This window comes from Bradysia coprophila (assembly GCF_014529535.1).
Source record: "Bradysia coprophila strain Holo2 chromosome IV unlocalized genomic scaffold, BU_Bcop_v1 contig_81, whole genome shotgun sequence".
Taxonomy (NCBI): Eukaryota; Metazoa; Arthropoda; class Insecta; order Diptera; family Sciaridae; genus Bradysia; species Bradysia coprophila.
In genome coordinates, this window is record NW_023503375.1 from 3,770,828 (window position 1) to 3,795,093 (window position 24,266).

A 24,266-nucleotide genomic window follows, 5' to 3' on the forward strand; every position below is an offset into this window, starting at 1 on the left:
GCGTTTTACTCAAGTTATCGTGCAGACAGACAGACGGACGGACAGACTGACATTTTTTTTCTTGCTGATTTGGCATCTCTGGACAACCACAATAGGTTTCCCCTTACTCAGGGAGTCCAATTCGACGTGTTACAAACGTATGCGTAAACCTATAAGTAGGGATGGGAGACGTTCAAAATTATCGATAATATCAATCGAAAGAAATTATCGATAATTGATTAATCATATCGTTATCGATAATTTAATAATTATCGATAATTATCAAAATATCGAAATTCGATAATTATCAAAATATCTATATTTTGATATTTATCTGAAAATTCATGACAATATACCGATATATCGGAATATATCGATAAATATCGGATTTTCGGACCGAAATATCGATATATCGAATTATCGATATCTTGATAATTATCAAAATATCAATAATTATTGATTATCGATATTTTTTTGATAATTTTCGATAAAAAAAGTCGATAATTATCGATTATCGATAATCGATAAATATCGATAATCATTATCATTATCGCCCATGCCTACCTATAAGACCCCAGTACTTCGTACGGGTCTAAAAATGCAACCTTCAAATGGTTCCAATGACGAAAATTACGTTTGGTAGTCAATTATAATATTGGTAGTCCGCTACCAACTACAAAATTTTCGAATTGCAGTATCAACTAGAAGAAAAAAGACCCACAAAAAATTGTCTTGATGATGCGTTGTTTGACTTATTATCAAGGATTCGATGCACCTAATGGTAAATGAAACACAGACACGTCTGAAACATAGATATATTTTCTTAGTTATTTTCCAAATTCATTATCTATCAGTCAACATTTTTACATATTTTTTTTTCTTTGTATGTGTGTGTGTGTGTTATGTAGCGGACAAGGGTTGTAATATAACATTTTTAACTTAACAATGTCTTCAACTTTGTAACCAGCCAAATTAGTTAAAAAAAGAACTTTTTTTCGTTATTCAAAAACGACTAACTGAATTTGGCATTTCACTTTTTTCTCGTAAAACTAAAATGATCTCATAAGTTCCACCGACTTACGTAAATCTGAACATCGATGGGTATTACACTAAAATGAATCTAAAAATTCGAATTTTTTTTTCTTGTGTTCACTCTTCACATCAGAACACATAGTGAAAGGTCGCAGAAAACTATTAATTTACCTATCCAATGAAACCAAAGACCGTTTGAAATAAATATTTTTGAAAGAAAAATAACCAGCGTCGAATAGTGTTGTAGTTGTTGGTGTGTGTACGTTAAGCGTTTGTGTCTTTTTCTTAAACGAGACGAGGGTATACGGAGTGGTTTTAGTAAAACTTTTTCAATTGTTCGTACGTTATAAAGAAAATGATGTTCCAAGGACCCTGCAAATTGAACAAGAAATGAGAAAAAAAAATCTTTTTGCTTCTTTTGATTCGTCTTACCATTCGAACCCATGTGGGAATGAAACCTTTGTAAAGGGCAGCGAAACCTTCGTTGCGCACTGTCTGTAAATTAATTAACGGTTGAACGTTACGTAAATCCATGATTGAAATTTCGATAACATACCTGGACCGCACAGTCTACACTCCCATTGTAAATTGTGTGAGATGCTGCCGTTAACTGATTCCCTGTGCTCGATAAAATTTTTTGATTCATAAGTCTCGTCTGTGAATGAATTGAATGGTTAGCGTTTCGATTCGGTTCGATTGTATGTAGTGACAGGACTTACTCTTATCACATCTATGGGGGTCGAAGCAATTGCACTTCCTAAGCTAGCTACAAAGCTTGATCTGAAATGGAAATTATTTATTTAAAAACTGTGACGTTGCGTCGGTTGTCACAAAGATTTGCTCACATAAAATGGTTGGCCACATGATCGCCAAACACTTCCATCAAGTGAAATTTACAGAAATCATACACGGGTAGTTCGACAGCTGCAATTACGGCGGCTCTTTGTGCGGTTGGGCCAACTCCCTGAAAATAAAGGAAAGAGAAAATGAATTTAAAAGAAACGAACGGAAACAAAGCTCTCTTGGAACTCGCTTTAACAACAACACCTCTTCTGAAAGATCGCATCAGATTAAGGGATTAAGGTAAGTGTAAATACGATTTTCGCATAGTCTTTGTCTTCGCATGGCAGAATACCTAAAGACTTTTTTCATACTGAGACATTTGGAAAAATGTTGATACAAAGAACCGATTCTGCTAGCTAAAGAAGCTTCAAACTATTACCGTGAATTGAACTCTAAGGAAGTACTAGATTCGATTGAATGCCTCAAAAGATTGTGACGCTGCCTGTGACCAAAAGATCATTTTCTGGATAGTAACACTAAAAAATTGGCATCTTCTTCTTCTTCTTTTTCAGCCTGTTTCTATCCACTGCTGGATGTAGGCCTCTCCAACTTCTTTCCATTTCGTACGATCCATTGCCATTTGCTGCCAGTTTGTACCTGCAATATTCTTAATTCCGTTTGTCCATCTCTCTGGTGGTCTACCTATAGCTCGTCTTTTATATGGTCGCCAGTTCATGATCTTTTTGGTCCAACGTTCGTCTGTCCTTCTTGCAATATGTCCCGGCCAGCTCCATTTCAGAGATGCTATTCTTTCCATGACATCAACGACCCTGGTTTGTTGTCGAATCCATTGATTCGTCATTCTGTCTCTGAGTGTTATTCCAAGCATACTCCGTTCCATGGCTCTTTGTGTCACTCTCAATTTATCTTCGGATGCTTTTGTTAAAGTTAACGTTTCCGCTCCATAAGTGAGCACTGGAAGGACACAAGTGTCGAAAACTGCGTTTCAGACTATTATTCATTTTGCTTTTGAAAATTAGTCTGAGTTTTCCGAACGCTGCCCATGCAAGACCAATCCTACGTCTTATTTCTGCAGTTTGGTTGTCCAGACCTAACTTCAGTTTATGTCCTAGATATACATAGCTGTCGACTCGTTCAATGACAGTGTCACCAATTTTGATTTCTCTATCGTCCCCGATGTTGGTCATGACTTTTGTTTTCGATAAGTTCATCTTGAGGCCAACTTTGCTCGCCTCTTCACTTAACTGTTGTAGCATAAGCTGAGCCTGACCTAGATTCGCTGCTATCGGTACAATGTCATCAGCGAAGCGGAGATTGCTCAGGTACTCTCCATTTATCTTTATTCCCATTTTACTCCAGTTTAACTTCCTAAAAATACTCTGCAGAATCGCCGTGAATAATTTCGGTGAAATGGTGTCACCCTGCCTTACACCTCGGCCAATTCTGAATTTCTCCGTGCTCTTATGAAGTTTTATACATGAAGTAGCATTTTTGTACACATATCGAATTGTGTTGGAGTACCTTGAGTCTACTCTACATTCGTCTAATGCGTCCAATATCGACCATGTTTCCACTGAATCGAAAGCTTTTTCGAAGTCTATGAATAGCAAGACTATGTCGATGCATTGATGAATTGGCATGCAAATGATAAAAGAGCCTTGCATTGCATCGGAAAGATTTTTAAAGGAATTTTTGAGTACAGACAACGACATCTCAAATGTCTCACTGTCATTTTTTTCAGAGAATGTCATTGTGAATTTGCAATGACACAATAAAATTCTCAGAAAAAATTGACAGTGAGACATTTGAGATGTCGTTCACTGTACTAAAAAATTAAATCTTTGCTGAAGAATTCAGTGGGAAAATGTATGAGATAGCCGTGCAGTATCGCCAAAGTCAAATCGTTAAATTTTGTTTGTCGATTCGTCACATTTGGCGTTTCTTTACTGGCTGTTTGTATTGTTGATTCAAATAATTTGGCGTTTTTTCACACTCTACCGATTTTTCTTGGCAATTCATCCTTTATGGTTGATTTGTTAAGTAACCACGTAAAATCCGCAGAGTGTGAAGAAATTAAAAAAAAATTGCTGAAGTGTGAAAATACGCCAAGAAATAACGTCAAAGTGTGAAAAAACGCCATAAATACAAACTTTCCATTTTTTATGTTTCTTGCGAAGTTCTTACACTTTGCGAAGTTTGACTTTGACGATTTTTCTCGGAAATATGAAGGAGCAGGAAGTCAGTTTCGAAACTTTGACTAGGCCATCGATAAACTTAACTTCCATGTTATCCACCACCTTCCATACACCTACTGCCTGCGTATTTTTCGTCTTACTAGAGTTACTCAGATCGTAGAGAAATGCAGAAATGGTTACACCAAAAAACTCATTCATTTGGCTAGAATGACTCTTATCTGTCACATGTGAGAGCCAAGGTCAAAATTCGGAACAATCTATCTGATACCTTTGAAGCCTTGGAAGCCTTGGAGGGATTTAGACAAGGCGATGCACTGGCAGCTATATTCTTCAACATTGTTCTTGAGAAGGTGATAAGAGAGAGCGACGTGGAAACCATTGGTACAATCTTCAGAAAGTTGAGTCAGTTGTTAGGATATTAATTGGACGGAACGTTGACATTGTTAAAGAGAATTTCACGAAAATTGAAGAAAGGGGTGCTGAGTTGGGTCTAAAGGTCAGTTAGAGAAAAACCAAGTCCATGACAACTTCATTGTCTGATGGCAGACCAACGAACGGACCATATGCTGGAGGTGAATGGAAAACACTTCGAGACTGTGGACAGCTTTATTTACCTTGGGTCGCTGGTCAATAGAGATAACAGCATCGGAGAGGAAATGCGTAGAAGTGTAACGCTTGGTAAGAGGAGTTACTACAGTCTTCAATAGTACATTACTATGCAAGGGAAGTAAAGTGATATCTCGTATCCAGATGAGTAAAAGTAACCGAGGGCTTTAGCCCGAGGTACATTTACTCATCGTGATACGAGATATCACTTTATTTTCCGTGTGTAGTACGACGTTTTACTATGCGAGTGATGTAAAGGCCTATGCCTATGCATGTAATAGCCTTATTACATGCACCAGCATAGTAAAAACTTATTCGGTCAAAAACACTCAACTGCAACGTTAAGAGATGTAAAGATGTAATTGAGTCTGATCTGAAAGTACTAAGAGTGAGTAACTGGAGAACATTGGCGTGGAATAGGTCCGATTGGAGAAGATTGCTGGAGGAGGCCAAAACCAATAGTAGGTTGTAGTACCCGCCTAAGTAAGTAAGTAAGTAGAGTTACTCATAAAAGCATTGTCTTTGCTTGGCTTTGAATGTTCAAGAAATAGAAACGGTAAGTAAGCCCCTCCTCCACAGTGAAACTAACAATATAACTTAATCGCGCTGCTATTCGCTTTTAGAACATTCTCACGAATTACTTCAGATAAGGAAAACCTACGTACCCTCCACAATCCCGTCACGCCTTCAATTCGATAAATCTGCCTGAAGCAACCGAACAATCCCATTTGTTCGGTACCCCGTCCATGCACTTGCATACGAACTTTGAGCACATCTGTCGGATTGGCAATTGCACTCGAAATGGCACCGGCAGCCACCGCACACAAAATATTCCCAATCACTCGCTCATCGCCATTTTTGTCCAGCAACAGTCCTCGTTCGGTTACAATCGATTTCAATGTGTAATACGTTCCGAATTTGATCGTTCCATATGTAGCCTGTCTTAAGACAGCCGGTGAGATTCTGGAAATGTGAAAAAATAGTTTCGTGAACAAGACCAGACAAGCGGTTTGGAAATTGATTATTTCTTACCCGGAATACAGTGCTCTCACACCTTCCTGTTGTGATATTTGATTGAAGGCATCTATCATGCCCCGGTACTTGAGTTTCGTAAATTGTTGGTCGATTTTCTGTCCTTGAATTTGTAATCGTGTCTTGGTTGTATCTATGGGAAACGTCCCTGAAGGAAAATAAACAAAAATAAATTTGCAAAGTTTCTACGGGTAATAGTGACATTGCTGACTATAGTGCAATTGATTTAAAATCGTAAAACTAATGGAAATCGAATCAATTAAGACTCCTTCGTCGAATTACATAATTCTCAGTTTACATTTCATCAGATAGAGATCCTTATGATCCCGGTATAAATAAGAGAAAAACATAACTTCGTTGAGGTTATGTCATTACATACCGAACTCTGCAAAAATTGATGCTACACCTCCATAAATAAATGGACGCCAGTCTCTATCACCCATTCCACAAGCTAATCAAGCAGGCTGAATAGTTGTCGCGTGATGGAATTACGTTTTTATGGGCAAAGACTCTGATTTTTATTGTATGTTCGACTCCAGTTTGTTGACTTTGAAACTGACATTACTTGAATGTCAAACCAGCTGAGCGAAAACAATGAAGTACGATTCCGACTAAATTTCGAATTTTCGCCATTTTCGCCACAAAATCGGAGACACAAAAACGAAATTTTTGTTTGTGGTGCGGCATCTGTTAGTTCAATTCAAAACTACCTTGAATAACGGAAATCATTTCCAACGCTCAAACGTTGGTGTCGTTTTTCAAAACTCGTTTTGACCGTTAAGTGCCCATTCCACTGAAAAAAAGTACTCCGTGAGAGAGCCGTTAGAGAGCCGTCAGAGAGCAATCTGTCAAATAAACAAAGAAAAATTGAAAAAATTCAATTTTGTCTCTCACACGGAGTACTTTTTTTGGTAAGAGGAAACTAAGCATTACGGTCAGTTGCATGGATGTATGTACAAAAACACAGGAAGGAACTGAATTGATTTGGTACGATTCAATAAGTGATTTCTAAATTTTATTGTGCACTGTTGTCCAATAAGGTTCAAATCCTAAATTAAATTTTCCTTCTACGACTTTTGCAACTACTTTTGCGATTACTTCAGGCGAGTCATGCACATGCTACCTATGATAGATTTTATGATTGGTGTGCAGTACCAGCTCTGGTAGAGCAGAATTGGAATCCATTCCTTTTATTAATTACTCGTCAGTTGAAGCTTACCATAGCAGAGATCAAGAACATGGTGGACGATTAAACGTTTAAATTCGTGATGGAATTTTTACAACGAATGATAAACCACGAACGAACAGATTTGGGTAATATAAGGCAAACACAGGCCTTTGTGATAGTGTAGCCAGAAGACTGAGTACTGCTAAAGTGTTCTATTATGGGTGGCAATGTTTTTTCAAAGACATCGCAATGACGAAGCCATTGGGCATACGTAAGCTATATACAATGGATGCAGTGCATGAGTTCTCTACTCATGAATCTCGCTACATTGACGAGATTAATGAGTCTTGTGGTTCGAGTAAATCAGTCTTAAATGAGGTTTCAACTCGTTCGGTACGCTCAGTTTCTGTTCATGTTGATCAGTAAATCGCCGCGCAACAGTCCACTACTTTACAACCGATTTCGTTGAAAACGAATGCTGAACATCCACCTGTCACAAACGGCTGTCATCAATTATCGACAACTACAGCAAAGAATAAACGACAAGCTCTGACTAATGAGATCTTATATAGTAAAAAGCATGTTCAAAACAAATGAAGTAAAAGATCTCCAAAATCAATCTCTGAAAATCTTCGATCAAATAAAGTAATAGTTTGAATAGAAAAACTGTTAATATGCTTGCCGTTTGTGACAGGTTAAGCTACTTAAGCTGAAATATCGAAAAAGCTGTATAGATAGATATAACTTTGTTTTTTTTAAATCTTGTTTTATGAATGAGAATGAAACCGACGCACTTCAAGCAAGAGTCGTTCTAAATAGAGTACTGAAACTGGACAGTGTATCATTAGTGTTTAGCGTTTTGTAGCGCGCCAGCAATACTGGGAACAATTCGGAACCGTTTTTGCATAAATTCTGTGAAAAGTTAAAAAATAGAAGGTCAACGAATCTGTAACCCGGTGAAACTTTACGTCGGGTCTATATTGAAAGCTCTTGAAATGAGCTACGACACCACTATATTGCCTTCCAGTCACAGATTTCACAAAGCTTTAAATCCAGAAAAATTCTCAAAAAGTCATGGTCGGGAGGGAGCTCTTCTTGTAATTTTTTATCGGTGAGTCAATTTTTTAAAAATTTTAAAGTATGCCAAATTGAAGCCACGGTCGCTACGAGTAATTATCATATACACTTATACACCATTCTGCATCGAACCTACCCACAGGCCTTAAGAGCGCTCACCCCTTGGCAAATTTTTAGCCTACATTTGTGCGCAGAGATATTCGTTTTTTGATGATTTCTCTGAACCAAAATCTTTTTTTCAAAAAGTAAAACCATTAAAGCCTGCAAAAATGTGTTACTTTTAAAGGAAAAATTGGTTTGTGGTTGATAACTTATGCCACTTGGAGAAACCTTTGCAAAATGTGTAAATTATACATTTTGCAATGTTTTCTCCCAGTAGGTTTTGACTCACAGACCAAATTTTCCTTGAAAAGTAACACATTTTTGCATGCTTTAATGGTTTAACTTTTTCAAAAGAAGATTTTGGTTCAGAGAAATCATCAAAAAACGAATATTTTTGCGCACAAATGTAGGCTACAAATTTTCCTAACATCCGCCGCTTATACAATGACAACAAATGAATGAGGGCGATATGGATTTTTATTGTGTATTTTGTTAAGGTATTTCAGGTTTTGGGTATTTAGGGTGATATATATTTGATCTTTAATCGACATTTTACTTATTTTGAAAAAAAAATCCACAAAAATTATTTGCATTTTCAAAAATTTCGCGCACAATAAAAATCCATATCGCCCTCATTCATTTGTTGTCATTGTATAAGCGGCGGATGTAAGGAACGAATCCGACGTTTAAAAATCAGTCCACTTTTGCCTGGTATAAAGCCTTTGGTATCATACAAACATAAAACACTGTAAAAACATTTTCATGTATAATAGAGTACTTTCTGTAGCTGACCACTATGATCACTCATGCTTGAATTGCGTTGATGACACACAAAGAAATGTGTTAGTACATAACCCGTTAGAATTTGTAACCTGTGTCTAAGATGTGCAACATAAAGAATAGTGCTAAAAAATTTCATTAAATTTATTTTACTCAACACAGTTTGCGTCTAGTCTAGTTGCGATAAATATGACGTTGCTCAAAGCAAGCATGAGTGTCTAAATAGAAAAAATAGTATTCTATTTGACAGGTGTCACTAAGATCACTTACGCTTACATTGTGTTGCGTTAATTTATTGTACCAAATTTTTGGCTTGTTATTTGTTACTTTGTTGAGTACTTTTCTGCGAGGTAATTTGTTTATGATGTGGATTATTCTTTTAACGCCTGCCGTCTTTCACGGTAATTATCGGGTCTATTACTTCCATCAATCAAAGTATTTTTAATCTGTTGATTTCAAATCTAGTACTTAAATTTTTTTAAACATCCATTTTACTATATAAAGGACCGTATTACTCAGAGCTTGTCATTATTTTTGTCGTTGTTATCGATAACAGATGAAAAGCCGTATGTGACAGGTTATAAAAATAAGCAAATTTCACAGTCACGCAATGTACTAATTCATCCATCTTATGTTGATCCAAGATTCATCGCAAATCTCATCAGTCTCACCTTGTTCCACATACAGTACATATCTCGAATAAAGTTCTCATCGTCCAGTAGAACGAAGTGATAATTTAATTGATTTGTACTTAAGTCTGCGGAGCACCAATTTATTAGCTCTGTCTTTGCGTCCAAATGATATAGATGATCGAAAGATAAAATTTCCAAGCGGGCATTGCTCCCACTATCGGCAATTTCATCGTATTTTTCACGTAACACCCCCGTAACGAACACATCGTCCACCCAAAAAAATTTGGTTCGGTTGCTTATGGAATAGATTTTCGACGCATCATCAGCTCTCATTAGGTACGCACTACCAGAGCAATAATCTGGGTAAGTATCGCTCGGAAAAACTTCTTTCGGGATGTACCATCTGTTTCCCATTGTTCGGTTCGGTTTAGCACCCCACATGTTTAAACAAGCATACGTTTTCCTCGCATTTATAAGCTCCATCAATAGAACGTCGATTATTTGGAAAATGTCTGCGTAAATATCGTCGTCGGATTTTAAGATAAACTTTGCCGTAGGGCAGAATGTGCTCACCCATTTATACCTACAAAACCAATATTGATCAAAATAACATTTTTCGGTGATACATTCGTCGTTTACCCCATGAGGTGTTTATACGTGAGATTTCTGTATGAATCGACAAAGTTTCCCATGACCATGTCGCCAAATTCTTCACTCTCGTCCCGAAGTCGTTGTTCTATGTGACTATTGGGATCAGTGGTCGGATCAATTCCAAGCAGAAAAACTAAATGCAGCCGCCATTGCCTGAACAATTTAACTGAACCCCATGTGCTTCTAATTGCATATCTGCGATCGAAATGATGTCGTGCCGTGTGAATCAGAACGACTATCGCCGAATGCATTACCGTGGTTTTTGAATCGAAGCACAGAGAAGCATTGTTCATAACGAATTCAAAGTTGTGCAAGTCTTGTAACGTGTCTTGTAATTCCAATTTGTTAGTAGACGGCAGTACGTAACCTTGTGATTGTCTGATGCTATCGTGCGTCGTCTCGTGAGGAAAGGTAAACCAAAGTAAAGTAAGGCAAAGAGTTGTCTATCATTCCGGAAATTAAGTAAAAATTAAACCGTGCAATTTCCAGTTTTAATACCATCCACTTACAACGACACACCACCATTTTTTCCCTATTATAAACGTAATGCCTCGGCATCTATAATTTCAAACAGAAAAGAAAAAATGCATTGAAAGGAACGCTTACAATTAAATAGCCTGGAATGAGCTTGTTGATCTCATTAGAGTCTTGAGTGGCTTGGGAGGGTTTGCTCAGACTGAGATTGATCTGTCCAACGCACTTCGTTGACCTGTCACATTTTTGGTTTTATGAGACCTCACTATCAACCTTTTTACGCTTATGCTTATGTGGTAAGACGCATGTTAATAGTGACGAAGTAAAAGATTTCGAATCATCAATGCCTTGAAAATTGCTAGATCAAAAGAAATAATAAAAGCAATGCTTCTACACTCCTAAATATGCTTGCCGTATGTGAAAAGTTAATTAGAGTTCTTCTAAAATTGTATGTGCGGTCCTGGTTCAAAGATTATTATTATACACACGGTACAAGATAGCGCGTCACTGTAGAAGCATGAGTAACACAATGAGATGTGAGTTACGCGTTAATTACCTCAAGAATACTTGGATAATTCGAGACTTACGCTTCTACATTGACTTGTACCGTGTGCATAATAATAATCTTGGAACCAGGACCGGACATACAACTTTAGAATAACTCTGTTTAACCTTTCACATTTGGCATATTTAGGAGTGTATAAGAAATCTTCTACTTCGTCACTATAACATGCGTCTTACCGCAGCACTGTTCCTAGCATGAACATTAAATCGACAAGTGTGAAACTTGGAGCCTTTAGTGATAAGAGCTGCCACTTAGGATTGTTTGTATTGTATGTTTTAACTCATACCACAAAAACAAGTCTTCTATCTGTACAAAAAAAGCGCAGTGCATACTGTGATCTCATCAGTCTTCTAATCATCTTCTAAACTCATGCTTGAAGCATTGCTATAGTCTCGTGTTCTCACTGTCAATCGATTTTTTAGGTTGTTCCAATGACATAGTAAGTATAGACTGGCCCTTCATAGAAATTTTACTGAAACAAAAGTTCACTGAACGACATATCTGTACAAATGTATAGATAAAGTTTCACTAACACATACATATTTATGGATCTCACACATACTGTTATATGTGAACTTTTGCTTCACTTTTCCTATCAAAAACGTACCAGGAGGGCCAGTCTATACTTTCTATGTCATTGTGTCATTCTATGTTCTCCTCAGAATTCATTAAATTATTTTCGACAACAACTGAAAATAATCTGTTTACTTTTGTATGTTCGTTAAAACTAAATAGCCTCAATACGAACAACACACACTCTACGGATAATAGTGGCAGAGTCAAAATGACCAAAAATTATATCGGCTAAATTTGAAGTTTTTGGACAAAATGATGTATGGACGATTTGTTCAGTATCAAAAATAAGGGGCACCTTCCATACATCACTTTTCGATTGGACTGTGGGAACCACCCGGAACCACCTGGAACCACTTGCAAAAATCAAGCAAAATTTCGACTCTGCCGCTATTATCCGTAGAGTGTGTGTTGTTTGTATTGAGGCTATTTAGTTAAAACTAGAACCACCAAATAAATTTCCTTTCGTATTTCGTATTTCCTTTTGATTATGTTCTTGTTATTTGTAATTTCTTTTTTAATGTTAATTCTGTTATTGGCTGTAACAGGCTGTTGAATTGATTCAATAAATAAATAAATAAATTCTTTATTAAATACTAATTACGCCTTAAGCAATGCACTTCAAGCATGAGTGGTGCTCTAAAAAAAGAGTACAGAAATTCGACAGTGTATCATACAAGCGTAAAAACATTTACATGTAGCTGATCACTATGACCACTCATGCTTGAAGTGCGTTGCTTAAAGGCAAATGACTATACCGAAATCGAATGTCAGCCATTGCACAGTGATGACGGAAGAGAATCTATAATGATTAGGGCACGATTGGTAACTCAAAACGCTTCGTCTAAAAGATTGAATTTCGCACCGAATTTCATTTATGAAACGTCTTAGCAATAATTATACGTGGTGGCTAAAAGCCAATGAGACTCTACCGTGATACCTTATTTAATCGAACCGCAAACTGAAAGTGATCGACATTTTGAATAGTATTGGCTGGAACTATGCTTTTTATTTCCGATCAGTTTAATCTTGTCAATCAGTACACGCAATTAAAATGAAAAACATAAATTCTATCATTGCGTTGATAAGGAAAGGCAAGCTTTGATGTAGAAGTATCCGATGAATTGTGTAATAGTAATAGTTAGACCGTCACGAACGTTTGCATGGATGTGCCTACAAAAGCATAGAAAGTAGCGCGCGGATTCGTTACGCAAAAATGGAATGGAAAAATGGAAAAAGGAAGCAAACAACCAAATACATCGCAAAAATTGAAACAAAAGGCGAAATTTTGTTTTCTTTGATGATTCCCATAGAAATGTGTAGTATCCTGGAAGTATTGTACAAGATAATAAATAAAAAAAAGTGTTTACGGTAGTGAAATGGAACTGCCTGTATTTGTTGATAGCCTGCTATACTACACTCACAGTAAGCGTTCGCACCTTGTTGAAACTTCTGACCTGGTTCTATGATGTGCTACGCAAAGGACAGTGACGTACGACATTACATTTCATTTATTATTTACACGGCAGAGTAAAACAAACCAGGCAGGAGCGGTTCATTTTTGAAACGTCAAATAAGGGACCTAATACACTACTAATACACTATATGAAAATGAACTCAAATGAGCACTGACATAAATTGAAAATTTTTATTCGCAAAACACCAAGGCTATATATAACAGCTCCTTAGTCAAAACAAGCTCGCCTGCCTGGTTTTCTCTACTCTCCCGTGATTATTCTATCTTTTTCTTGTTCCAATAAGAATTTCCTGTTCCAACATTTCTCTAGTTATTTTTCCCTCAGCAAAATAAGTTTTCAAAAAAGGTTTTCGTAGGGTTTTTTGTAACCAATTCCATTTATAGAACATGAGTTCCTGATGTCAAACGAATTGTTAACCAACTCAATAAACTTCGCCAATTTCTTTGCATTTTCATCAGAGGGAAATCGTTTTAAGAGAACTAGAGCTACTGAATGTCAGACCAGCTCTGATGCCATTGAAAATGTTGGTATTCGAGCAACGCACTTCAAGCAAAAGTGCTATTAATGACAGCTGCCAAATAGAGTACTACTTTATTTGAAAAAAGGGTCCGAATTTTTTCGGTAAGTCTATAAAAATTGGTTGCAACCACGACAGAGTAAAGTTAATCAGGCAGGAGCGCTGATTTGGCTAGGGACCTGAATAATATATATTTTTTGCGAACAAATTTTTCAATTTATGTCAGTGTTCATTTTCGTCCAGTGTATTAGGTCCCATATTTGACGTTTCGAAAATGAACCTCTCCTGCCTGGTTTATTTTACTCTGCCGTGGTTGCAACCAGTAACGGACGGCAAGCATATGATCAGTATTATTATCGGGTCTATTACTTCCATCGATCAAAATATTTGAAATCAGTTGATTTCAAAACTTTTACTTCAATTTTAACATGAATTTTGCTATATAACTGGCATTTAACATAGAGCTTGTCATTATTTTTGTCGTCTTTATCGATTATCGATTTTTGTTTTAATTTCACTTTATTATCATCCCTTTTTTGAAGTGTGGAACACAATCAGTAATTCAGATGATGTATGGGACAGGATAGATAATTGGCCTCTATAAACCATAACCGTTTGCATCTGTTTATTTCGACCCATTATTCAACTTATGAAGGCGGGTGACACTCAAATTTCTCGAGTTCAGTGTATTGATGAATTGAATAATTTCAGATCAAGTGTCGCCTTGCGGTGAAAAGTATTCTCAGTGAAAAGTTGAAATGCGCAGAATGTGAAAAGATCTTGTCCCTTGATCTCTCGAGCATTGAATATAATACGTTACTTTTCATGCAATGTAATTTTAATGGTTTTCATTGGTTAAATGTTATTGGATAACGGATATTTATATTATTCATCATACTCCCATTTATACGCTGCAAGGTCCGCCACATGCATAACAATGACCTGTTGAAGAATTAATACAGTGAAGAGAAAACGAATTCTTTCTTTCTAAATTCTTTAAAGTTACCGCATTCGTCTTTCGATGTACAACTAATATATTTATAGCTTTGCGAAAATGTTTTCGTTTGCCAGCACCATTCAGGGCCATCTCCATCGAAAACTATCAAAAGTTGAGACGATAATTGACTAATTTAGATTTTTTTCTTTTTTAAATTTTAATCTACCCAGCACTCCAATGCCACCTCTGCAATTTGACCAACAACGACCTCTCAGACAGCCATATGTCCATCCACAGTTGTCATTTAGGCTTGCAGCAGTTTCTTTGGCTGTGGCTTTTTCCTCTGCTTCGAGCTGCATATCTGCGATGTCATTCCATCCTGTAGGAACTGCCTTGGCCCTGGTTGTGGTATCTTCGACTGCTTTGAGTTGGATATATCTGCGATGTCATTCTGTCCTTCGGGAACTGCCTTGGTTTTGATGTCTTCAACTCCATTGATTTTGATATCTGCCCTTCCGGCGGTTACTTTTAATGCAAAACTACAAATTATGCATGAAATCAACAGAAACTGTAATTTAAGTAACATCGTGCTGTTTCAAAATTTGGTTTGAAATGTTCTATCCAATCGGTTGCTTTTATATACAGTAATTATGCTATAAATCGAATTGAATGACATTTTGTTTATCGAATTATGTTGACAATGAAATGTTTGGAAAAACTACATTTTGAATTTATATTCAATTGAATTTATTATTCATGTGTACACTGAGAAAAATTGAAAGTGAAAGTTGTGTCCTTCTGAAAACTGTACGTTGAAAGCTTTAAAATTCTTGTCATTTTGTAATTTGAAATTTTTGTCATTTTACCAATGTTCTGAGTTCGGTTCCTCCATCACAATATGTTTTGTTAGTGCCTAGATTCAGACTCACTTGCTGATTTTGCTGATTAAAATGTACGATCCGCTGACCTTTAAGCCTCACATTAGCGTTAAAGTTGCGAAGGCATATTCTATACTGGGTTTCGTGAAGAGAATATGTGGTGATTTCAAGGAAGTGAAATGTTTGACGAGTCTCTATAATGCGCATGTCAGGTCTCATCTTGAATATGCTTCCGTGGTCTGGTCCCCTTCTGGTGTTGAGCTCAGCGACACCCTTGAGTCTGTACAGAAGAGGTTTGTTTCGTATGATCTAAGGCACTCGGTAAGGAGAAATCGGAACTATGAGCTTCCCCCGTATGACGAGCGTCGGAGGGTTTTGTGTCTTGATCGGCTGTCCGATTTTTCTTGTATGATGTGCTGAAGGCCAGAGTGAACTCGCCGAAGTTGACTACAATATTTGATTCATATCGTCATATGCCCGACCACCCTTACGGTTTGCATCACTTTAATGTTTTTCGTCATCCTAGCCATAGAACGAACGCTTTATGGCTATCATGAGCCGATTGCTGAGGCATGTAGAGAATTTGAAAGATTTATAGACGTTTTTAGAACCAGTGATTCTCGTGAGATTTTTCGTTCCAGGGTGAAGTCCTCCTCTCGATGAAGGATCGTTACTGGCTATTCTTGTCGTTGCAGCAACTCATGACACGCAATTCATTTGTTCATAGGGTGAATTGCAATTTTGACGGGTCGACTGGGTTGCTTCCACTTCCGGTTTGCTTCTTCGTGCTACATCACAGTTAATCGATGTTGGCACCGTAATGATTTTATCAGTCTGATTACTTGGTTTTGTAATCTTTTGATAAATGAAATGTTTCAAATCAAATCAAATCAATAGTTCATAGTTGAGAGAGAATGTTTTAGCGGAGATGTTAACTAGACAAGCGTCACGACTTGACTGATTAAAATTTATGATCCTCTACTCTTCATATTATGTGATTTCACAATTTTACCATCAATTTCGAATAGCAATTACAATCAACTACGAAATGTGTGGAAATATTCCGAAAAATGTAGTTTAGGAACGTGCGAGTCTATTGATAACACGCCGCGTCAATCACCTCTAGTTTTTTTTTTGATAACCATTGTATTAAAAAGAATAGCCAACTTTGACGTCTATTTGAGTGACATCAAAGTCAGTTTCGTTGCTTGAGAGTGCTTTGATTTTACTCAAAATGTCATCCTTTAATTTAACCTTTTTCCACATCCTCAGCTTGCAGCCATCTATTTCTTGTAACAACTTTTAATTTTTTCTTGACCTTTATTTCCTGAAACCCAAATTTTTCCTTCTATAAACTAATTCTAAGGGAAGCTAACCCCTTAACATTCGTTCGAGTGCGAATGGTCTAAGAACTAGCACGCGGCAACGAATAGCACTTACCGTAATTTTAAACGTGATAAAGAACGTTGTTAAAAAAATAAATAAAATTAAAGTCTAAAAAATATATAAAAAAATCGATCTAAATGCAAATTAAAATTTCTAGAAATTTACACATGATAGTGGCCGCCGTCGACGCAGCAGACATTCAATTTTGAATACAAATTAATGAAATGTATAGTTTCTAAGATTTCTGAAGGAAATGAGCCCATCGGAAAGTTTTGGTTGGAAATCTATTAATTTATTGCCAACTGTGTCACTTAATCGATGGTTTTAGTTGATGCTACTATCGTTGGGACTGAATTTTGGATTCATTCGTCTTAATCATTCCACATCGTTTGTTGTAGCTCCTTAGAATTGTAACGCTACGCAATGCGATTAGTTTAAGAAATGGTTTTTGGAAATAAATGAATTTGAAAATTGAAATTGAAATCGTTTTCCATATGACAGCATACATGTGTCGGTATAGGTTTGTTCCAAGGCCATATGAATTGTCAAATTTCATCCATATAACCATAACCTCAATAATACCTCTGTGTAAATCGCGTAGGCGACGTTGGTCGATTTGTCAAAGTTCGTGTTTACAGTTACTTGGAACAAACCTATACTGACAAAAAATAGTTGGAATTCTTATCTGTAGCAGGTAACTTTGTCTCCAGGCAATCTAGAATAGCTACTACAGCTGTAGCGCCTCATACAAAAAATACAGCTGTTGCAGCTATTTTAGATTACCTGGAGACAAAGTTACCTGCTACAGGTAAGAATTTCAACTCTTTTTTGTCAGTATATGGCAGAACACATGTTCCACACATTTGCAGAAAGTTATGCGTGGACGTACATGGAGGTCTCAAAGTAATAGTGGCTATGAACGAAGATTACTTCCTGGTAGTATTGTACAAGATACTAAATGATTTAAGTATTTACGGTAGTGCGGTAGAACTTCCTGTATTTATTCATCCATCTTACTTTGATTCTACGTTGATCCAAGATTCATCGCAAATCTCATCATTCTCACCTTGTTCCATATGCAGAACATATCTCGAATAAACTCCTCATCGTCCAATAGGATGAAGTCATAATTCAATAGATTTGTACGTATGTCTTTCGAGCACCAATTAATTATCTCTGTCTTATCGCCAAAATGATGCCGATTCTTCAAAGATAAAATTTCCAAGCGGCTGTTCCTCCCACTATCGACAATTTCAGCGTATTTTTCACGTAACACTCCCGTAACGAACACATCGTCCACCCAAAAAAATTTGGTTCGGTTGCTTATGGAATAGATTTTTGACGCATCTTGAGCTCTCATTAAGTATGCACTACCAGAGCAATAATATGGGTAAGTATCGTCCGGAAAAACTTCTTTCGGGATGTACCATGGGTATTCAGGTGTTCGATTCGGTACATTACCCCCCATGTTCGCACAAGAATAAGTTTTCTCCGACATTATGAGTTCGATCAATAGTACGTCGATTATTTGGAAAATGTCTGCGTAAATATCGTCGTTGGTTTTTAAGATGAACTTTGCCGTAGGGCAGAACGTGCCCACCCATTTATACCTACAACAGCAATATTGATCAAAATAACATTTTTTGGTGACACAACATTCATCGTTTACCCCATGAGGTGTTTATACGTGAGATTTCTGTGTGAATCGACAAAGTTTCCCATGACCATGTCGCCAAATTCTTCACTCTCATCCCGAAGTCGTTGTTCTGCGAAATGTTCTGGATCAGCGTGAGGATCAATTCCAAGCAGAAAGACTAAATGGAGATGCCATTGCCTGTAAAATTTAATTGAACCCCAGGTGCTTCTAATTGCATATCTGCGATCGAAATGGTTTCGCGTCGTGTGAACCAAAATTACTATCGCCGAATGCGTTTCCGTTGTTTTTGAATCGAAGCACAGATAAGCATTGTTCATAACAAATTCAAAGTTGTCCAAGTTAATTAACGTGTCTTGTAACTCCAATTTGTTAGTAGACGGCAGTACGTAATCTTGTGATTGTCTGATGTTATCGTGCGTCGTCTCGTGAGGAAAGGTAAACCAAAGTAAAGTAAGGCAAAGAGTTGTCTACAATAGCGGTCAGAAAGAAGTAAAATCGTGGAATCTCCAGTTTTAATACCACTCACTTACAACGGCACAGCACCATTTTTTCGCTATGATAAACGTAATGCCTCGGCATCTATAAATTCAAACAGAAAAAAAATCGTTGTTGTGTAGGATAACGCAAATTTTGTTAAGGAACGTTTACCGAGCGAGGTCCGGCAAACGAGTGATTGGATATAGTTTTCTGAAGAAGAGATATGGAAAATTCGGAAAATCTAACTACGTAAAAAAAACTTTGAACCTCTACCTTTGAAATGAGCTATCACACGTCTCACACAGCCTGGCAATAATTCGACAAAGACACATCTGCACCAGTGCCTATTTTTGGTGAAATTTCGTAAAGTTCATGAAATTTTGTGAAATTCATGAAATTTCGTGAAATTCATGAAATTTTGTGAAATTCATGAAATTTTGTGAAATTCGTGAAATTCGATCTGCACTTAAACTTTGAAGGTGTGGGGAGGGGAAGGGTGAGGTGGAATTGTTTGTCTCTTCTTCAGAAAACTATTTCTTCGATGGCTTAAACAGCCAACAATCACTCGTTTGCCGGAACACTCGCTCGGTAAACGTTCATAGCGTTATCGACTACACTATTGAACCAAGCACTAAGATTAAGGTTAGCTCTTTCGGTATGTGTACTTAAAGTAGGTCGAAGCACGGATTCAGCTGTAAACTTTGGGGCACGCAGATGTAGATACGATACAAACTAAATTCTGGTGAATTTGTTTGTAGGGAAAAGGTGTGTTCCCGCGTATCTAATAAAATGGCGATCTGTGTGACCTCAACAAAGTTTACAGCCTTTTGTTCGGTATGGTTTAAAATTTAGTAGTGTCTGCATCTTGCACACATTACAATGTCAAGTATTTTTTTGAATTGGCCATTTTCACGATCAACAGATGTCACTGCTTTCTATATATGAATTTTACTTCTTAGTAACGATATTGTGTCCGCGTTTTTATCACCACTTTTTATAGGACAATGATGTTTAGAAACTAAGAAGAAATGTAATAGTTACCCCATATTTTAGTACATTCTGTCATAAAATTACTGCTGTCACTGCGCTTATATCATGTGAACCAACTTCACTGCTGTGCTGTGACATTTCATAGGAATGAATCAATGTGAAGTTGTTTCACAAAAAAATAGTCCAGTAAGAATGTTGTACCATAAAAAAATGTGGCGCCTCTACAGGCCAACCGACTAGGCGAATATGCAATTTGTACTTTAGTGACGACATGCTTTTCCGCTACGTGTCGCACCCTTGGTTGGGAATCGCCAATGGCAACGTGCACAACACAAAAATCGAAACCCACTCGAAACCGGTAGAGTACCTCTTGTTAACGGTTAATAAATCAACAAATTCCATAATCTATTGGTATTTGTTTTGCTTGTTGAACTCACTGGAGTCATAAGTGGATTTGGAAGAATTAGTTCGGAATAACATTTCTCTTTTACATTTTATGTTTGCTTGTTTCAATTATAAAACCGCACTAACAGCACAATTATTCATGTGTACGTACACAAACTCCAATGAAAATATATACCTACGAGTTATCCATACAAACTAATTTAAAATTCTTTTATTAATAGTTACGTCTTAAGGCAAATGATTGTACCGAAATCGAATGTCAGCCATTGCACAATGCACAGTGATGACGGAAGAGAATCTATAATGATTAAGGCACGATTGGTAACTCAAAACGCTTCTTCTAAAAGATTGAATTTCTCACCGAATTTCATTTATGAAACGACCTAGCAATAATTGTATTTGCTGGCTAAAAACCAATGTGATTTTTTCTGTGATACCTTTAATCGAAGGGCAAACTGAAAATGATCGACATTTTTAAAAGAATTAATTGGCTGGAGCATACAAGTTTTCCATTCAGTTTAATCTTGTCAATCAATACGCGCAATTAAAATGAAAAACATAAATTCTATTGCTGCGTTGATAAGAAAAGGTTTGGTGTAGAAAAGTCTATCCGATGTCAGAATTGTGTAGTAGCAATAGTCATTTATGTATCTGTTTTAAACGATTAATTTTAGGCAATTTCGCTGGTAATTTATTTTTAAATTTACAGTAACATATCGACAAGGTTTAAAATTAGGATTAATCGAGCTATTAGCAATATAAAGTTTTACCACCCTGATAAAGCAAACCTTTCATTTTCTATCATATATTATTGTGGTTTCCTTTGATCGACAGCGCCACCATGCCATCTCTCGAGTATAACTCTATGGGCTAGTATTTTTTTCAATCAATAATAGCAGATTAAGAAACATAAGACTGAAAACGTTCGTTCCAACTGACGATTTTTCAGCTTTGACACAAAAAAGAGCATTGAAAAAAGAATTATTTATTGATCACTTAGTGATATTAGGTATTTAAAGGTCCTAAAGATTTGATTTTATTTTAAGTTGGTCCGATTTATAATTACTAGTACTTGGCAGAAAATTAAATAAATTTGTTGTCCGTTCCCACCATTGATGTAATATAGTGTTTAATATAGTGTGTAACGTTACTTACGTTCTAAAAAAAGCGCGCGGAATAAAGTCATACAAATATGTCAAAATCTTAATGTCCCCTTCCTTTTTGAATGGATACCTTTTAACACATTGAAATTAATTGCGGCTTGCCAACTTTCGGCACCCTGGACTTTACTTAAATAGTCGAAGAATGCCTCCAAATAAATTTCTAAAAAAAATGAATTCTAGATTTTTAGAAATTTATTTGGAGGTATTCCACGACTATTTAAGAAAAGTCCGGGGTGCCGAAAGTTGACAAGCCGCAATTATTTTGAATGTGTTGTCCTCGCTTTGTTTTGTGTGTGGTTACAAATTGTTGTCGTTGTGTGTGTGATATATTTTCGAATGTTCGTTCTTCATGTGTACCAATCAGCCATATAGATCATTTTCATGACCTTGTAAACACGATCCCAACTGTCAGACATGTCGAAAAATATCGAATGAATTGAACGAACGATTTTCATGTAAAAACCAGTAAATTGAACCCAGTTACCTTCAATTGATTGAGGTTAAGGACTACTTGACGAAAAATTAAGTGGGGTTACGTTGACGACTACCGTATAATAATGAAAATGATCTATATTATATCGACGGTTCCCACGTACGAAAAAAGGTACTTGTCGAAATATCATCAGAACAATGGAAAAGTGTAAACATAAACAACTTTGTATAGCTTTTTTGAAATGTCAACGAGAACTTTCGTTTCCACTTTGGCGTTTTATTCGTCAAGAAGAAATTACTACATCGTCGTTAAAAAATGACAGGTATGTGAAAGTGGGCATTTACCGGCGATTTTTCCACGACATTGTCTATTTTCAGATACCTGCCATGTCTTAACGACAAAACATTTTTTTGATATTAAATTTGAGAATGATGAATCCATATTAGATCTTTCAGTGCCCAAAGTTCCATGACAAAATGTTTAGCATTTGCGACGAAATCACATTTTGAAAACTTCGGTACAAACATGTACATACAACTGTCGTACGTTACATGTACAGCTGCGATTGTAATAGTTATTTACGTATCGATTAAGTAGGCCGAAAGAGTTACGTATTAAGTTTTGTATGCTTGCTAAGAGGACCGAAAGTAAAGAAATGTCAATTCAAGGGGCGAAAGCGAAAGCTTTCGCCCCGCGAATTGACAGCTTTACTTTCGGTCCTCTTAGCAAGCATACAAATTAATTTTGTTGGATTCGTTCTGTATATCTTATTGTTATTATTTTTGAAATAAGAAGCGGGTCGAACGCTTTAGCTTTACTGTACGACAAGAAAATTATTTATTAATTTATTTCAATGTTTAAATCTGTAGAAGTACAACGCGAGGCACACACATATCAGAAACCTGGAGTGAAGACTGTGGATGGATTACTTGTCATGTCTGGGTGCTACGCTTTCCAAAAGCAACCAACAATCGAAGACGAATACACATCTATTGTTTTTTGAGTGACATTAAAATAAATAAATGAAAATAATTCTTCGAAAACGTCGAATTTGGTCTTTTTCCCGCAGTTTCCTGTTTGAAGGTCATGTGATAAGAGTAAAGCCTACTTCAAATTGACATAGGTAATATTTTACTACTATGTGCATTGCCTGTACTGCAATGTATTCAATGTGAGTATTTAACATCGAACGAACTTTCGTCAAATTCTGCTGTACGCGATTTTATAGATCCAAGACTATGGTTCAACGAATATCTAGGTTTCTCGTTGAGTTCGCACATAGGGTTCAGTGTTCAGAAACACTTCGTAGCAATGTCAACAGGTATCAAACTATTTAGCACGCATGGGGCTCGAATCTTCTGCGCACTTGTTTAACTGGTTTCTTGTTTAAAAGTACTTATTGTCTTTAACATACGAAAATTATCTGTGCAAGCAACCAGTAATTTTACAAAACATACAAAACTTATGCATGGCTTGCATGACTATTAATTTTTGTCTGTTGTGAGGTCATCAATAGTCATCGACAGCGTATCCAAATTTTTCTCAGATTTTTTTTTTAATGTTGATAATAGACATATCAGTCATTCATAAAATGTCTGGTAGATGAAGCATATTATTAAACTAATAGATACGCACATGTGCGACTACATGTTACGTAAAAATATTATGGTAATTCTCATTATAGTAAAATTATGCAAATCAGTTCTCTTATGTGATTCAGAAACTTGAACTTGGCAATGACTTGGTCGGTTTTTGACTTTGTTGTCTTTATCCGATGAGGTCAAATGAGAGGGTAATTTTGCTGATTTTGTTTGTTTTTCGATTATTTACATTTATTGAACTTAATTGAATTATCGAAATTTAAGGAATACGTTTGTAGTTCCTTCTTTCTAAATAAATTTTTTAGCGATTTTTAGTTCTAAATCTGTACATAGGAGTGCAGCTCTAAAAATAAGTATAAGTATTATATATTACACACTTGTCACGAAGAAGTCGAGGCTTGCCGAGACTGATAGTGACAAGTGTGTACTCTATTTTATCACATAAGGGAAAACGAGACAACGACATAGACTAGAAGTGTAATGTTTCAATTAAACTTCTAGGTAAGTAATTTTGACATCCGAACACCGCGCGTTTGTGATAATAGTACATTTTCTACCTTGGTGTATATTTCGAGAATAACTTCGTATGTACAATTGTATATAACGAGCGCCAGCGAGTGTATATACAATTGTACATAAGAAGTGATTCGAGAAATATACACCAAGGTAGAACA

General features: G+C 36.5%; 3 protein-coding genes across 3 annotated transcripts; all 3 read right to left on the reverse strand.

Moving 5' to 3' along the window:
* Positions 1-1,019: 1,019 nt before the first annotated feature.
* On the reverse strand, positions 1,020-6,227 carry LOC119072505 (mitochondrial uncoupling protein Bmcp). Its single transcript, XM_037177744.1, has 8 exons — positions 6,028-6,227; positions 5,649-5,796; positions 5,282-5,579; positions 1,857-1,975; positions 1,731-1,791; positions 1,568-1,666; positions 1,444-1,506; positions 1,020-1,383 (listed from the first exon to the last, which is right to left on the reverse strand). Exons 1-8 carry the CDS (start codon positions 6,089-6,091, stop codon positions 1,327-1,329), a joined length of 909 nt encoding a protein of 302 aa, XP_037033639.1. The 5' UTR covers positions 6,092-6,227; the 3' UTR covers positions 1,020-1,326.
* A 3,177-nt stretch (positions 6,228-9,404) lies between these two features.
* Positions 9,405-10,344, reverse strand: LOC119072140 (beta-1,3-galactosyltransferase 1-like). The gene is made up of 3 exons (XM_037177283.1): positions 10,313-10,344; positions 10,047-10,253; positions 9,405-9,990 (listed from the first exon to the last, which is right to left on the reverse strand). Exons 1-3 carry the CDS (start codon positions 10,342-10,344, stop codon positions 9,405-9,407), a joined length of 825 nt encoding a protein of 274 aa, XP_037033178.1.
* A 5,597-nt stretch (positions 10,345-15,941) lies between these two features.
* On the reverse strand, positions 15,942-18,540 carry LOC119072141 (beta-1,3-galactosyltransferase 1-like). Its single transcript, XM_037177284.1, has 3 exons — positions 18,536-18,540; positions 18,141-18,476; positions 15,942-16,002 (listed from the first exon to the last, which is right to left on the reverse strand). Exons 1-3 carry the CDS (start codon positions 18,538-18,540, stop codon positions 15,942-15,944), a joined length of 402 nt encoding a protein of 133 aa, XP_037033179.1.
* Positions 18,541-24,266: the final 5,726 nt, after the last annotated feature.